Source organism: Brachypodium distachyon, chromosome 4 (genome assembly GCF_000005505.3).
Source record: "Brachypodium distachyon strain Bd21 chromosome 4, Brachypodium_distachyon_v3.0, whole genome shotgun sequence".
NCBI lineage: Eukaryota > Viridiplantae > Streptophyta > Magnoliopsida > Poales > Poaceae > Brachypodium > Brachypodium distachyon.
In genome coordinates this window covers 10,662,478-10,675,908 of record NC_016134.3, presented here as the reverse complement: position 1 = coordinate 10,675,908, position 13,431 = coordinate 10,662,478, and the positions used below count along the sequence as shown (strand labels likewise).

The following is a 13,431-nucleotide window of genomic DNA, read 5'->3' as shown; positions in this document are numbered from 1 at the left end:
AAACATCCGCGTTCGAAAAATTCGATCTGCAACAACAATGACCTGATCTCTAATTGTCTGGTTTGCCCCTGGCTTTTGTGTGGTTTCCACCTTGCTTTGCCAAACGATTGCTTAGCAGCTCCGTGGATTTTTCCTCTCTTGAGTCGCCCTGCCGCTTTTCCTCGTGTCCTACTGCTCGAGTACTTAACGCTGCCTTCCGTGCCGTACAGACTCGACCTCGGTCTGCCCTCCGCGCGTTGCACCGAAGCCTACTCGGCCTCTACTCCCTGCCGCACCGCCTGAGCCTGCTCCTGCCTCGAATTTAAACCGAGCCGCGGAGTCAAGGCGGACCGCAACCTGCACACGCCTGCTACTGCCTGCATGCGATTTTTTTTTCTCAATCCGACCAGAGCTCTGTTGAAACGGCCTTTTTTTCTTCGAAACTGAGGCACCGCTGGCCAAGGACGTGACAACCTGCGTGCACCTAGGGTATTGGTCTCCTAGTACTTTTCCTTTCTTTATTCCTTCAAAGCCGACCAGCCCCCAGACTCACGTGGCTGTACGGGCCTTGACCCTTTCCTTGATTAACTTAGAAATTGATCAAATCCCATCCCACGTGATGGCCTGGCTGCATGCAAGACCTTCTTTATTTTTCTTAATTTGGAAACCGATTAGTACGCTAGCCACTGATCCTCCGACCTCCAAGATTTGCTTGTGCAGCGCTGCGCCTGCTGGGTCTCACCGCTTGACACGTCAAGCTCTTGACTCGACTCAGATTTCCAATCCAATTAGTTGCCGCAGCTTTGTCCGACGAGTTACCTCCCGTGCCTGTCACCTGCTGTCGACGCCGGCAATTTGTAACAGTTGCATCCTTGTGCAAATTATATGCACAAATCCGTGTTGCACCCTGGCCACATGCATTGTCGACACAACTCGTCCACGTGCCACCATGCCACCCTGTGCCACATCCTATCCACCGCAATACCGCGATGCATCCCGCTCCGATCTATCCGGTCGCCCCTGTGTTTGGTCGCCGGTCTGATCGCGAGCCGAAACCGTCGTCCGATCCGCGACGTCTTCCCGACCACTGTGTCAGCCCGATCACCACGTCTGGTCGATCCTTGCCAACTGCAGCCCATCGAGCGGTTCAGGCCGCCTGAAGTTTCCGACTCCACCGATTGGAAATCCGATCACCGCCATGCTCCACCTTGCACTGCATTGGACGTTCCGCGGCACCCGTCGAGCATGATCCTCGCACCTTCCACAAGATCTCCCGCATCCCCTCCACCTCACTCTGATACCGCTTGTTACGAAATCCGGCGGATGCACGATCAAGGATGACACCGAGACACGATATTTGTTAACGAGGTTCGGCCGAAGCCTACATCCCCGGGGCATGACTACGGGCGCTCCTCCCCCCATAATACCGAAATACCGGCCACCCTGTGCGCCGGCACAAGCCGCCGGCTCCCCCTGTGAGCCTATTACTATTATGTTGTCATGATCTCTTTGGGCTACCCCGCGGTGCCTTTATATATTAGGCCCGGGTTACACGTGTTCGACACCAACACCTAACCCTCTGCTAATTCCAAGTCCAACTGTAGCCCTAGTCGTACACATATTCGATACATATCTCAACAGTGGGGTTTAATAGTTCTTTCCTTCCATAAAAAAAATACTATCTCCGGTTCACAATTCTTGTCTCAAATTTGTCCCAAAATAGATGTATCTATTCTAAAAGACATGTAGATACATGCAATATTTCGACAAGAATTATGAAACGGATGGAATAGTTATTTCCTTATCACATGAGCCGAGATCTTTTGGTGCCACAACTTAATTAGGAAGGAAAATACGGGTACTATATTTTTTGAACGGGATTGCTATGAAGGAAAATACTACTAGGGACTACTGGTTGTGAACTGACCAACTTAGGGTGAGTTTAGGAGATGGATTATGATAATCCAGCTTTTCCAGCAAGTTTTTGTTTATTGGCTAACCAAGTTTTCTTTACTTTCATATGTATGTTTTTTCACAGCAGATTACAAAGTTCAGCGCAGTACAATTCATCAATGCCAAACTGAGCCTTTGCGGAAATTTTTAAGAAGCTAGACTACTTGGATTTGAATTCGGATTCGAACTTTTGCTACCCCTTACAGTTCCTTTTATTTGGTTTCGTGAAATTAACTTTTTTGCTTGAAAAATTAGCAGGGAAAAAAGTTAAACCACGGAGATTTTGCCCATGTCCAAAATGTCATCTATTTACTAATAGAACGAGTGCTTACGGAAACAGTAATATCTTTATTAGGACAATACAAGTAGAAACATTATTTATTCTTAAAATTCTTAATACTCTTTGACACGGTTAACATAAATGATCGACTAAGACGTCTTAAGTCTTACTAGCATATACAGTTTGAAGACAAAAGGTTTCCACAGCCCACCACACCAAGTTTCTAGGAAAGAAAACGAGAAGCATGGCTTTACTAATTGTGCCAAGATATACCACATTAGTTAATCATTGCTCGTGCTAGGTTATTGTATTCCCCGATCTAGATCATCCCATCTTTATCAGAGCCGAAAGGGAGGTGCCAAAAGGGTCAGACGACAGTGGCAAGTGGGATTCCATGCTACCCAAATAGACAACGGTGGATTCCGAATCCCGATGCTCAAAAAGGCCTAACAGGAAAGTGAGCGTCCCACTGGGATTGGGAATAAAGGTCGCACAGCAAGTTGCCTGCCTTTGCCTTCAGAAAATTTTCAGCGCAGCACCGATTTACTAGTCAGACCATTTCTTCCAGGACCAGAGTAGTATCGCTTTGTTTGCTGACCAGTAGTACAATTCTGCTGAAACATATGCAATATACTATACTGGAATAGTTGAGAAACCAATAGTAGATATATAACCGGTTTCTTAACAAATTCACCTCTTGGAACTATATTTGCAGTGTGCGTGCACCAGCTTAATTTTCAGGAGGAGTTTAGAAAGCTATCGATTCTGAGCTTGAAGAGAATAAAGTAAGATTGATTCTTTAGCAATGGGGATTTTTGGAACCGAATTCTGAGGTCGAAGCGTTGGTTGGCTTCGAGCTTTGGCGAGCTGAGTTTTTTTTTTCTTTGAGGGGATTTGGGGAGCTGAGCTGAGACCTCTTGAGAAGTTGAGAGGCGCAATCGGACTGGGCTTCCAGAGTCCAACTCGTAATAACTAGAGCAAGTAGTACTTTACTTCTGGGCTGACTTGGGCTAGGCCCGTAACTGGGACTAAGACGGACTCCGCCTCCCGGGTTCGCTGTCAGCTGCCAGAGTTTTCACCCGCTGTATAGAGATAATAATTTCCTATTCTCAAAAAAAAAAATCCTCATAATAAAAAAATTCAGCACAACAAAGTTCAACAATGCCAAACTAAGCTCTTCAAGGTATTGTTTTAGTCTATGTTTTTTCCTCATATCCTAGTAAAACCCTGCATCCTTCTTGGGTACAGTATTGTTTTAGTCTTCTCACTATAATTAGTTGAAATAACTTCATAATGACTCATTTAGCAAGTTGTTGGTAAAATAAAAGTACTAGGAAAAACATTGATTATTATTAAATTAAATACTACTCCCTCGGTCCCATATTAAATGATTCAAATTTGCTAAAATATGGATGTATCTATGTCCAAAAAGTGTGTAGATACATGTAATAGAAAGTTTTGATATGTGACAGAGAGAGTATAAAAATAGCAAATACTATGCACATAACCAGGTTTTCTGTTTGAAAATTTTAAATATAATATATTCTCACACAAGAAGCTCTTAAAAAATAAATCATAATGTTCTTTTTAATGCGCGATGTACTGTACTTGTATTTACGGCGTTGGCGCCTGGCAGAACAGAACCTTGGGTATATCGATCGCGCAAAGACGAAGAAGCTCTCTCTCTATATATATATCATGTCGATCAACATCGTGGACGTCAACATGCATTAGTTGTGAAATCAGCCAATCAACCGCCGATTAGTTGTGAAATCAATTCTTCTTTCCCGCTGGTAATGTGACATATCCTTCGAGCCAGAGGCAGCTGTATGCGCGTATACACACATCCAATGTACTAGCTGTATTTAACCTTGGATATATCGTGTAAGGACCAAGAAACTCTCTCTATCGATCAACTTGCTTCAAGAACAATATAAAAGAATCGAGGACACCAACTTGCATAAATTATGAAACCAGCCACATATAAGCACGTATTGGAAGAGACCATATCGATCGAGCTAGCTAGCAAATAGCAATAATAGCAATGGCCGACCGGGGAAATGGATCAGACGATGATCAAGGTGTGCGCTGCTGTAGGTTCTCTCGGGGTGCTCAGCGCCATCATGGGCTTCTCCGCTGAGGACACCAAGCTCACTGTAAGCTCGCACATAAAGTGGACCGGCGGCGGCTTGGGCGTATGCCGGTACCCGCCCGCAGAACCCCGCGCTGCCGCTGGGGGTCTGCGCGGACGTCTTCCTGGCAATGGGCCAGGTCACCGTGGCTGCCGCCGGCGGGTGCTGCGGCGCCGGCTCCTGCAGCAGCAAGCTGTCGCGGCCCGAGACCAAGCGGACCGAAGGGGTCCTCTGCGCCGTCTTCTCCTGGTGAGTGTAGTTGAGTAATCCATCCACCATAGTGCCTACAATTCTTTCTTTCAACACTCGTTAGCTAGCTCTGGCTCTGCCGAATTGATCGATCCCCAAATTAACATACGTGCAGGATCGCGGCGGCGGTGGCGTTCGGGACGCTGGTGTTCGGTGCGGCGTGGAACGACAACCAGCCGCGGGATCCTCTGGCCAGCTTCCCCGTTCCGGCGTGCTACGTCCTCCTGGACCGCGTCTTCGCCGGGGCCGCCGTGCTCACGCTCGCCGCCACGGTCCTAGGGCTCGCATCCTACGTCTTGCTTCGCGGGAAGCCGGCCGCCGCGGCTGCACCCAACACGGGCGAGCAGCGGGCGGGCCGCGCCCCGCCGTCCACCTACCCGTACGCACCACCGTATCAGCAATTTCCTACTCAAGGTTATGGAGCGCACGAGCCCAGCACGCATTTTCCTCAAGGTTTTGGAGGGCACGCGCCCAACCAGCATGTCCCACATCAAGGTTATGGAGCGCACGTGCCCAACCTACAGTTCCCTCCTCAAGGTTATGGAGCGCACGAGCCCAACACGCAGTTCCCTCCTCAAGGTCATGGAACGCACGCACGCAATCTCCAGTTCCCTCCTCAAGGTCATTGGGCCCAACAGTTCCATCCTCAAGGTCATTGGGCGCACGCGCCCAACCAGCAGTTCCATCCTCAAGGACTCAAGGTTATGGGGCGCACGCGCCCAACCAGTTGCAGTTCCCTCCGTTGGCCGCTCAGGGCTATGAACCTCAGCCGCACCTCCCAATGGACAACAACAGGTGTAGCACGCACGGTGCCTTAATTTGACCAAGTAATCTTGATCAGACACAAAGGTGTGGCTCTTGCGTTGGTGCTGCGAAATATTAGCCTGTGGCCTCCATGTAACCGAGAAAATTACAGTTGATCATGGTGCAACTGAGCAAAATTACACACGGCCAGTCAGGAGGTTGTGGAGATGCAGGAGGAACGACAAGCAAGGAGGCACAGGAGGCAACCAGCCCGGGGGCCGCTGGTAATCTGACAGGTGCGACTGACAGCACCTGTCAGAAGAAATGACGATCCTATGTTGGAACTGTCGGAGAATTGGACAGCCCCGAACAGTTCAAGATCTAGTTCGCCTTGTTAGTGTGCATCATCCGAAACTTTTGTTTTTGTGTGAAACTAGGCAAAGGAAAGAAAAGGTGGAGAACCTAAAGTGGAGACTAGGTCTCAGGAATGTTTTAGTGCATAGTGAGCAGGGGAAAGGAGGTGGTGTTGCTCTTTTTTGGGATGAGAGTGTCGTAGTCGACTTAATTAAATTGGGGAGTCGTTTTATTGATGTAATCATTAGTGATTGGCCAAAAGGAATAAAATGGAGATGCACGTTTGTTTACGGAGAGCCTCAAGCTCATCTTCGGCATCACATGTGGGAACTCTTGCGGAGGATTAAACCCATGTTTGATGGACCTTGGCTAATGGCTGGAGATTTTAATGAAACTATGTGGCAAGATGAACATATCTCTACTCGGAGAAGAAATGCAAAGCAAATGTTTGACTTCCGAGAGATTTTATCACACTGTAATTTGTTTGATCTGGGATTTGTGGGGCTGCCTTGGACGTTTGACAACAAGCAGCAAGGACAAAAAAATGTTCTGGTACGTCTGGACAGGGCTGTGGCTTGCCCAAATTGGTCAAAAAATTTCCCTTCCTGTCAAGTACACCATCTGGTGTCTTCAAGGTCAGATCACTGCCCAATTATAATCATGTTGCAGCCATCTATTGCTCCTTCAAACCGTGTTCAGTGTGTAAGGTATGAAAGCCACTGGGAACATTTGGAGTCCTTTAATGAGGAAATTAATGTAGCTTGGAATGGACACAGGAAACCGAGGAAGTTAGGAGAAGTTTCAGCCACAGCTACTGGTGTTCTGAAACACATGAGTTCCTGGAACAATAAGAAGCTGGGCTCAATACCAAAACAGATTGAGAAAATTTGAAAGAAGCTGGGACATGCTCGGGCTGGGAGTTCTGCTGCAGACCAAAAAAGAGCTCTTTTGTCGCGACAACTAGATGAGTTACTGGAACTTGAGGAGAGCTACTGGAACCAACGTTCCCGTGTGGGTTGGTTCAAGTCTGGAGACCGTAATACTGCTTTTTTTCCATCGGAAGGCTACTTGGAGAGCAAAGAAAAACAAGATTAATTCCTTATCTCGGCCAGATGGCTCCTTGTCTGAAGATGCACAGGAAATGGAGGACCTAACTACGAATTTCTTTCAGCACTTGTATACTCGGGATGCCTCTGTTATTCCAGACACAGTCACGAACAGGTTTGACAGATTAATTACAGATCAGATGAATGTGGAGCTTTGTAAGGACTTTTCAGATGAGAAAATTAGCAATGCCTTGTTTCAGATTGGGCCGTGGAAAGCGCCCGGACCGGACGGAATGCCGGCACGCTTCTTCCAGCAACAGTGGGCACACCTCAAGCAGGATATATGCTTCGCAGTCAGAGAATTCTTCAGAACTGGGTGTATGCCGGATGGAGTAAATGAGACAACCATTGTTTTGATTCCGAAAAAGAAGAACCCGATCGATATTAAGGATTTCCGACCCATTGGGCTGTGCAATGTGGTGTATAAAATTGTATCGAAATGCCTCATTAACAGATTACGTCCTTTGCTGCAAGACATTATATCGCCCACTCAGAGTGCCTTCATACCTGGGCGCATGATCACCGATAATGCTTTAATCACGTTTGAGTGCATCAATACCATCCAAAAGAGCAGTGATGTTAAAGGAAGTTTTTGTGCTTATAAGCTAGACCTATCCAAAGCATACGATAGAGTCGATTGGAACTATTTGGAGCAGGCCATGTTGAAACTTGGTTTTGACAGGAAATGGATAAATTGGATCATGACTTGCATCACCACTGTTCAGTATCGGGTGAGATTTAATGGGAAATTGTTGCAGAGTTTCTCTCCGTCACGTGGACCCGACAGGGCGATCCGCTGTCACCCTATTTGTTTCTCTTGGTTGCTGATGGACTTTCTCTTCTGCTACAACATGAAGTTTCGGCTGGTAATATCCAGGAGCTGAAGATTTGTCGCCAAAGCCCTGGTATTTCCCATTTGCTTTTTGCAGACGATAGTCTCCTCTTCTTTAAAGCAAATGTTGAGCAGGCCCTGAAGATCAAACAAACGCTCACTGCCTATGAAGCGGCTACCGGTCAGCTACTAAGCCCTGAAGATCATAAGGCTGCCTATGTCGTGCACGATCCTTATGGGGAAGAAATGCAGCCTGCACAACACAAACGTGGTCATAAATACTTTGAGAATTCAGAATCCGGGCTTTGAAGAGAAATTTCTTGGTCTCCCTATTCCAGAGGGGAGAATGAAAAACGGCAGATTCCAATCAATTAAGGACAAGATTACCAAGAGGTGTAATGATTGGTCGGAGAAATATTTGTCAAGTGGTGGCAAAGAGTACTTGTTAAATCGGTGCTACAAGCAATGCCGACGTATGCTATGAGCATCTTTAAGTTCTCGGCTACGCTTTGTGAGGATTTGTCCCATATGATCCGTGATTTCTGGTGGGGAGATGAGACTAATAAGAAGAAAGTTCACTGGTTGAGTTGGGAGAAATTAATTAAGCCCAAGGGCCATGGAGGAATCGGTTTTCGAGATCTTCGCATTTTTAACCAGGCGTTACTTGCTCGACAAGCTTGGAGGATTCTCACTGTTCCGGAGTCCCTTTGTGCTAGGGTTCTGAAGGGCAAGTACTTCCCGGCAGGCGATCTTTGGGACACTGCTTTTATAAAGAACACGTCCCCGTGCTGGCAAGGTATTTCACACGGGCTCGACCTTCTCAAACGTGGCCTGATTTGGAGAGTCGGTGATGGTGCCAAAGTTCAGATTTGGAGAGACAATTGGGTGCCTAGGGGAAATCTGAAAGTGTCTCGCAGCAACTCCAGAACAAGAATCAGGAGAGTTTCTGAACTTATCCTAGAAGCTGGACAATGGAACACCCCTTTTATTGTTCAGAATTTTCATTCCTTTGATGCAGAGGAGATCCTGAAGATTAGATTGCCAAGAGTTCCTTGTGAGGACGTCCTTGCCTGGCATCATGAGAAGTCCGGTATATTCTCGGTGCGTAGCGCGTACCATCTCGGTCTGAACCTAAAGTTTAATCTGGCTGAGACAGGAAGCAGCTCGAGCTCTGACGGCAGACGTGCCCTTTGGAAGTTAATTTGGAACTCGAAGGCCCCCCCAAAAGTTGAGATAATTGCTTACGTAAACCATTGAAGACCAGACTCACGTCACGCTGGCGTAGAAGGATGAGTTAGACGATGCGAATCATTCCATGCCGCGCTGGCTCACAGGATACACCAATTGGGTCGAAGTGCAAAAAAGCCTAAGCGAGTCTTCTAACATGCTGTATAGGAATTGTTAGTTAGCATGGGGGACCCACATGTCAGAACATATCCGTTGATGCGGGTCCCACCTGTCAGTACTTGCCCTTTTTCAGGTGGGCACTAATTGTCATACTTTTACCGTTAATTGTGGGGTCTACGTGGGAGGAAAAAAATAAGAACCTTCAAAAATAAAAGGGGGTGTCTCGGCCCGTTCCCCATTTCCATCCAGACAGCGGCGCCGCCATCTCACTGGCAGGCCCCCACCCCCCGCTGCTGTGCCGGCCCGCGTCTCCAGCTCGGCTCCTCCTGCCCCGCGTAGAGACTGCACCTACGCTGCGCAATCCCGTGCCTCCACTCCAGGCCGCGCGTCCGCATCAGCGTTTCGCCGGCCCCGGTTCTTCCCCAGGTTGGCGCCGCCGTGCGCAGCTTGACCTAGCCGTGATTCGCCGTCCAGCTTCCGTGAACAAGATGACTCAGTTGTCCTCTTCGTCCCGTAGCAACGTGTGGCCAAGGTACGGGGTAGTTCCCCTCACCTAGTGCCCCGATTGCCCACGGGTCGAACCCCTAGTTCGCCTGACGTGCAAGAAATTGGACACGGGAAATTTCGTCCATGAATTCGTCAAGTGTGAGAGCCAGCCACAGCCTGGGAAGGTAATTGCTTGTTGATTTGGCATTCAATTAGGAATTTAAGAATTCTAGGTTGTGATTAATTGGGGCCGAAATTGACAAAATTGATGTGGACTTTTATGTTGTTGTAGCTACTGAGGAAATGCACCTTCTTCATGTGGATGGATTCGTACGTGGAAAAGCTTCAATTGGAGGGGAAGTTGCAAGGGAGGGAAGAGGAGACACCGAGGGCAGACCCCAGGGCAGAGGAGGGCATTGAGAAGGCAGCTTTGCTGTTTTTGGAGGAGGTGACTAGCATGAATGAGAAGCTTAGCAAGATCGTGGAGTTGAGGAAAGAAGAAATTCAAGTGGCCAAATTGTTTTATGCTTGTATTGTGATGTTGGGTTTGATTTTAGTGGGGTTTCGATTTTAGTTGTGAGCAGGGCAGCAGGGGGGCAAGGGGGGCTTTGCTGTTGCAGTTGATGTTTCTGTTGTGAGGGCAATGGCAAGGAGATATTGTTTAATGGTTTATTGTAGTATTTGAGAATAAGACCTAGATCCATGTAACGCAATGGTGTAATGCATGAAACTGGTGTTTCTGAGATAATCTGGCTTGTCATAGATGAAGTTCTAATACTGCAGTACTTAATGTCGGTTACATAATTCTGAAGTTCTAATAGTAGAGGCGTTTGATTTGCAGCCCCCATTTCACTGCGTGAAATTAACAAAAGGCTCAAACCAAACGTAATAAACGGGCTTAACCACAACATCTAGGAGGATAACTAGTCATCTCGGCCTAACCACAACACTCCAAAAGGTGGGACGCTTGCATATATAAGATCCCTACTTCTCTCTGTCTACCATCTCCAAGCTCCTTGCTGCTCATGCTCTGTTTTAGAAGATGAATTGGCACACAAGAGCAACCAAGCAAATCCCAGCGACGACCATCACAGAAGCGGTGCACCAATCTAGGCTGCCGCCCATCACCGCCAACCGCATTTCATGACGACTAGTGACGCCAAGCACGATGAGGCCTTCGTCTTCGGCCCGGATTGCACCTCGTGGTCCTTCTTCTCCACCTCCGGCGTGATGTTGCACTCCATCACCTGTAGAAAGCCAATGGAATCGAGGCACACGCCAACGCACAAAGGAGCCAACCAGACACAATGCGAAGGCACCAAATGCTGCAATCGGGGCGATTGCCATCTGGCCACGGGTGCCTGAGCCATCAATGGCGGCGACGTAGTGGATCTCGTACCTTGCCACGTCAGCAAGAAGAACGACAGCCGTTGAGCCACGGTGAGCTCCATCACCCGGCGGCGTCGGCACGTGCTCAACGAGCTGGCCACTAGCTTGCGGCCCGTGGCCGACGAGCTGGCCAGCAGCATGCGGCCCGACGAGCTGGCCAGCAGCTTGTGGCGCTTGTGGCCTGTGGATGACGCCGAGCAGGCCTGCTCCGATGAGGCCGGCAACAACCCTAGCTAGGCCGGCACGCGCAGCCCACAAACCGGCGAGCGCAGCACCAACTGCAGCTACGCGTGGGACGGGGACGGCCCGATCCGAAGCAAAAGCAGCCGCCGCCGCCGCCGGCGGCGCAGTAGCCGCCGCCGGAGCTAGGTCATGCCGAGGACGAGCCGGAGATGGTTCATCCCCAATGCGGAGCAGCCGAAATGCAGTAGCGAGCTCTTCCCCCTCCGTCATTGCTTATTTTCAAGCTTGAGGACAACAAAGGGGAAGATTTGAGCTAGGGATTTGAGCTTGGGAGAAATGGGGATTTCGGTGGGAGGAGAGAAGGAAGAAGCCTTAGTGGAGAAGGAAAAGAGAAGAAGTGAGGAGAGAGTGAGTGAGAACGGGGAAGTGGCTCGGAGCCCCACGGCCGGGTTGATTGTTGATTGCGGGAAGAAGAGAGTGCTTTCTGTGAAATTGCAAATCAGAAGTGGTTTAATCTGTAGGTTTTGCTGGTTAGGGGTTAGCAGGGAAGCGCAGAAAAAAAACTGGCCCCTTTAACAACTAGGGCTTTGGAGAGTCGAACGCGGCTTGCGCGGCTTGCAGCGTGTGTCTCTGACCAGTGGGGTAATGCTGGGATACTGTTTAGCTTTTGGGCAAAATTATAATGAGCAAGCCGGCATAAAAGGACAGATGAATGTTTCTGCAGAATTTGTATTTGGGGCAGATTATGTACCATTTGTATGATATTTGGAGTCGAAATTTTTCTGCACCAATATAAGTGTCACATACATCGTGTGTACAAATTTCAGATTTCCTAGAGGTAGAATACTATATTTCGTACATTACTTGAATTATTGATGATTTTCTTTGGAAATTCAAAACGGAGTGCTAGAGAACTCAAATAAACTTTTTCCTTTGGTATGAAAGTTTCATAAGATCCTCCCACTACCGATAGAAGTTTGATACATGACAATATTAATGATGTGACACGAGTAATGCATGTTTTTTGGACTTTTAAGGGATTTTGAAGATGGGAAATATAAAAATAAAGGAAATATTGATTAGAAAAATCTGAAAACTTGTAAGTGTTCTTTATTTGTCATGTTGGGCTCACATAAAAAAATTCAGATGATTTTGAATAACTATGATCATAGCTTGTGTTGAAACTAGCACATCCCACTGACATGTTATAGAATCACTCATTCTAATGTTCTAGATTCGGTCGCGTTTTCATATTTCACTTAGAAGCACTTGTCTAAATCAGTTCAAATTTGGACCAGTATCTACTATTGGATAGTATCCCAGTATGAAAGATTAAAATTTCAGTTTGTGGTTAAATTTGATTTTTTAAATTTTGAAAATCATTTAAAAATCACCATAACTTGTAAAAAGACACCTAAATTTTTGATGACATGTTATGAAATTTGGCATGGAGGAGGGTAAATTATGTACGGAATTAATTGTGGAATGAAAAAGTAAATTCGGTATGCAAAAAGGCCTGAATTTTGAAATTGGTCAAACAAATTTTAAAACTATTTGAAATTCTAGTTGCTCAGAATGAATTCAATTTTGGCAGCTGAGTACAACTTAGTAAGGAGATGACATGTTGACGTTCAAATTTCAATTTCCATGTAGCAGTGTGGCTTTAAGAGTCGTTTAAGATACAGTTTTTCAAATTTAAACCATGAATTTGAGCAAGTTAACTTTGTCAAAATGATTTGAAATTTTGGCTGTGCCAATAACTTTGCAAGGATGTTCCATTTTGCCAATCACTTTCCAATTTAAAGCAAGTCGATTTTTCGATGATGCTTAGAAACTGGACCATTTTGGTTGTCTAAGACCTCCTTTTGGAGCACATTTCCAGCACCCTGTGCCTGTGCTCAAGGGAGTGCCTGGAACCCATTTTCGTAGTCCCAAGTGAGAAAACAACCCAACTTTGGTAGTCTGAATGATTAACTTGGTAGTATGAATGGTTCTCAATACAAATGATTAACACTAATCCTGACTGATTAACAGTAATACACATAATCTGGCACACAAATGTTTCTCAATACAAATGAAATTCACACAAATGAGCTCACACATAATCTGCCACATAATTGTTTGTCAACACAAATGAGCTCACACAGCTCTCCCATACAAAGCAGATACAGAACACTCATTTTTCAGCACCTTCTTTCCCCCTCTCTTCCTTTTTTCGTGATACTCCTTTACCAGCACACCAATTGGGACATCCTTTTTGTCTTCATCAATCACTAAATCTGCATAATGGTCAGAATCTTTAGGATGGTCACTATCTTCAGCAATCAGATCATCGTCTTCAGCATTTTCACTATGTTCAGAACCTTCACCAACTTTAGCTGGTCAATCATCATCGTT

General features: G+C 46.8%; 1 protein-coding gene and 1 non-coding gene across 2 annotated transcripts; one reads left to right on the top strand and one right to left on the bottom strand.

The window, feature by feature from the left end:
- Positions 1-4,166: 4,166 nt before the first annotated feature.
- Positions 4,167-5,981, top strand: LOC112272383 (postacrosomal sheath WW domain-binding protein-like). Its single transcript, XM_024463035.1, has 2 exons — positions 4,167-4,593; positions 4,709-5,981. Exons 1-2 carry the CDS (start codon positions 4,475-4,477, stop codon positions 5,409-5,411), a joined length of 822 nt encoding a protein of 273 aa, XP_024318803.1. The 5' UTR covers positions 4,167-4,474; the 3' UTR covers positions 5,412-5,981.
- Positions 5,982-12,714: 6,733 nt separating this feature from the next.
- MIR5057 (microRNA MIR5057) lies at positions 12,715-12,790 on the bottom strand. The gene has a single exon (NR_126840.1). It is a non-coding gene; the product is annotated as a microRNA MIR5057 (primary transcript).
- Between the last annotated feature and the right edge of the window lie 641 nt (positions 12,791-13,431).

Excerpts from the sequence above, each read along its gene's own strand:
- LOC112272383 (XM_024463035.1), top strand. The coding sequence starts at position 4,475 with ATGGGCCAGGTCACCGTGGCTGCCGCCGGCGGGTGCTGCGGCGCCGGC. Across the intron at positions 4,594-4,708 it reads CTCTGCGCCGTCTTCTCCTG|GATCGCGGCGGCGGTGGCGT; the intron begins GTGAGTGTAGTT and ends ACATACGTGCAG.